Source organism: Calidris pugnax, unplaced genomic scaffold, assembly GCF_001431845.1.
Source record: "Calidris pugnax isolate Ruff unplaced genomic scaffold, ASM143184v1 scaffold371, whole genome shotgun sequence".
Classification (NCBI taxonomy): domain Eukaryota; kingdom Metazoa; phylum Chordata; class Aves; order Charadriiformes; family Scolopacidae; genus Calidris; species Calidris pugnax.
This window is the reverse complement of record NW_015091373.1, coordinates 1,469,967-1,473,427: the sequence shown is the minus strand read 5'-3', so window position 1 is coordinate 1,473,427 and position 3,461 is coordinate 1,469,967. Positions and strand designations below refer to the sequence as shown.

General features: G+C 52.8%; 1 protein-coding gene across 1 annotated transcript in view; it reads right to left on the bottom strand.

Annotated features, from left to right (window-relative positions):
- LOC106899438 (death-associated protein kinase 2-like) overlaps window positions 1–3,461 on the bottom strand; it is an 18,217-nt gene that overhangs the window by 6,177 nt on the left and 8,579 nt on the right. The window contains exons 6-9 of the mRNA XM_014961251.1: window positions 3,426–3,461; window positions 3,109–3,157; window positions 2,976–3,002; window positions 2,718–2,870 (exon numbers count right to left, since the gene is read on the bottom strand). Coding sequence (XP_014816737.1) covers window positions 2,718–2,870; window positions 2,976–3,002; window positions 3,109–3,157; window positions 3,426–3,461 — 265 coding nt within the window. The remainder of the gene's footprint in view (window positions 1–2,717; window positions 2,871–2,975; window positions 3,003–3,108; window positions 3,158–3,425) is intronic.

The following is a 3,461-nucleotide window of genomic DNA, read 5'->3' as shown; positions in this document are numbered from 1 at the left end:
GGATGATGGAGATGGGGATGATGGAGTTGGGTATGAAGACGGTGATGGTGAAGAGGATGGGGATGATGGAGATGGGGATGAAGATGGGGATGAAGATGGTGATGGTGAAGAGGATGAGGATGATGGGGATGGGGAAGATGGAGTTGGGTATGAAGATGGGGATGGTGAAGAGGATGGGGATGATGGAGACGGGGATGAAGATGGGGATGATGAAAAGATGGGGATGATGGGGATGAGGATGAAGATGGTGATGGTGAAGAAGATAAGGATGATGGAGATGGGGATGATGGAGTTGGGTATGAAGACAGTGATGGTGAAGAGGATGGGGATGATGGAGATGGGGATGAAGATGGCTATGGTGAAGAGGACGGGGATGTTGGGGATGATGGAGATGAGTATGAAGATGGTGATGGTGAAGAGGATGGGGATGATGGGGATGATGGATTTGGGTATGAATTAGTGATGGTGAAGAGGATGGGGATGGGGATGGGGATAAAGGCGGTGATGGTGAAGAGGATGGGGATGATGGGGATGGGGATGAAGATGGGGATGATGAAGAAGATGGGGATGATGGGGATGAGGATGAAGATGGTGATTGTGAAGAGGATGGGAATGATGGGGATGAGGATGAAGATGGTGATTGTGAAGAGGATGGGAATGATGAAGATGGGGATGAAGATGGTGATGGTGAAGAGGATGGGGATGATGGAGACGGGGATGAAGATGGGGATGATGAAGAAGATGGGGATGATGGGGATGAGGATTGAAGATGGTGATGGTGAAGAAGATAAGGATGATGGAGATGGGGATGAAGATGGTGATGGTGAAGAAGATAAGGATGATGGAGATGGGGATGAAGATGGTGATGGTGAAGAAGATAAGGATGATGGAGATGGGGATGAAGATGGTGATGGTGAAGAAGATAAGGATGATGGAGATGGGGATGAAGATGGTGATGGTGAAGAAGATAAGGATGATGGAGATGGGGATGAAGATGGTGATGGTGAAGAAGATAAGGATGATGGAGATGGGGATGAAGATGGTGATGGTGAAGAAGATAAGGATGATGGAGATGGGGATGAAGATGGTGATGGTGAAGAAGATAAGGATGATGGAGATGGGGATGAAGATGGTGATGGTGAAGAAGATAAGGATGATGGAGATGGGGATGAAGATGGTGATGGTGAAGAAGATAAGGATGATGGAGATGGGGATGAAGATGGTGATGGTGAAGAAGATAAGGATGATGGAGATGGGGATGAAGATGGTGATGGTGAAGAAGATAAGGATGATGGAGATGGGGATGAAGATGGTGATGGTGAAGAAGATAAGGATGATGGAGATGGGGATGAAGATGGTGATGGTGAAGAAGATAAGGATGATGGAGATGGGGATGAAGATGGTGATGGTGAAGAAGATAAGGATGATGGAGATGGGGATGAAGATGGCTATGGTGAAGAGGACGGGGATGTTGGGGATGATGGAGATGAGTATGAAGATGGTGATGGTGAAGAGGATGGGGATGATGGAGATGGGGATGAAGATGGCTATGGTGAAGAGGACGGGGATGTTGGGGATGATGGAGATGAGTATGAAGATGGTGATGGTGAAGAGGATGGGGATGATGGAGATGGGGATGAAGATGGCTATGGTGAAGAGGACGGGGATGTTGGGGATGATGGAGATGAGTATGAAGATGGTGATGGTGAAGAGGATGGGGATGATGGAGATGGGGATGAAGATGGCTATGGTGAAGAGGACGGGGATGTTGGGGATGATGGAGATGAGTATGAAGATGGTGATGGTGAAGAGGATGGGGATGATGGGGATGATGGGGATGATGGAGGTGATGGGGATGGAGATGGTGGAGATGATGGAAATGGGGATGAAGATGGTGATGGTGAAGAGGACGGGAATGACAGAGATGGAGATGAAGACAGTGACAGTGAAGAGGATGGGGATGATGGAGATGATGGGGATGATGGGGATGAGGATGCAGATGGAGATGATGGAGATGATGGAGACAGGGATTGTGATGAGGATAGGGTTGGGGATTAGGATAGGAATGGAGATGGAGATGGAGATGGGGATGATGGAGATTGGGATGGGGATGATGGTGATGACAGTGATGAAGATGGGGATGGTGGAGATGACAGGGATGATTGAGAAGATGAGGTTAATGGGGATGGTGGGGATGATGGACATGATGGAGATAAGAACTGGGACTGTGATAGAAATGTGGATGGAGATGGAGGTGGAGATAGGGATGGTGAAGTTCATGGGGATGGGGATGGGGATGCAGATGGAGATGATAGAGATGGGGATGGAGACGGAGATGAAGATGGGGATGGTGGAGATGAGGACTGGGACTGAGGACTGGGACTGTGATAGAAATGTGGATGGAGATGGTAGGCAGAGATAGGGATGGTGAAGATGATGGGGATGATGGGGTTGATGGAGATGGGGATGGGGACAGGGTTGAGGATTGGGCTAGGAATGTGGATGGAGACAGAAATGGGGATGAAGATGGGGATGGTGGAGATGATGGAGATGATGGAGATTATGGAGGTGATGGAGATGCGGATGGAGAAAGGGATTGGTACGGAGATGTGGGTGGAAATGGGGAGAGTTGGAGACTGGGATGGGAAGGTGGATGGAGATGGGGATGTGGATGGAGATGGAGACAGGATGGGGGTGGGGAGGGGACGGGGACTCACTCTGGCTCCTTCACCAGCAGCTGCCGGATGAAGTCCTTGGCCATCTCGGAGGTCTGGCTGAAGCAACGCTCCTCGAACTCGTAGGCGCCGGCCACCACGTTGGAGAGGGTCTCGGCGTCCGTCTCGCCCTGGAAGGGGGACAACCCGCTGAGCCTGCGGGGACACGGCGGAGCCACTGAGCACCGGGACAACACCGGGGCGGGCTCACCCGTGCCTCAGTTTCCCCCGGTGGCCATGGACCACCACCCCTCTACTCACAGGATGTAGGTGATGACCCCGATGCTCCTGGAAGGCAGAAGTGGGGGTCACCCTCCTCAGGGTCCCCCCACCCGTGCTCTGTGGCACCTGAGGGGGGGTCCCTGCCCACCCCACCAGCCCCCCAGCCCCTCACCACATGTCGGTCGCGGAGCTCAGAGGTTCATAGTTGATCACTTCAGGAGCTGGTGGGGAGGAGGAACGTAGAGCCGGGTTGGGGGGGGGACACATTAGAGGGGAGGGGACAACACCATTAGAGGGGAGGGGGACAACACCATCGTGGCCACCTCCATCCCCACACAACTGGAGGGTCCCATCCCTTCACCACGTCCCCACAGATCATCCCAGCTGCACCCCACAGAGCAAGGGGGCTCCTTGGGGGGCACCACCACCACCACCTTCACCCCCCAAGAGGACCCCCCCCCTGCCCCTCCTCCTCCTCCAGCCCCATACCGATGTACTGGGGGGTCCCGCAGAGGCTCTTGAAGG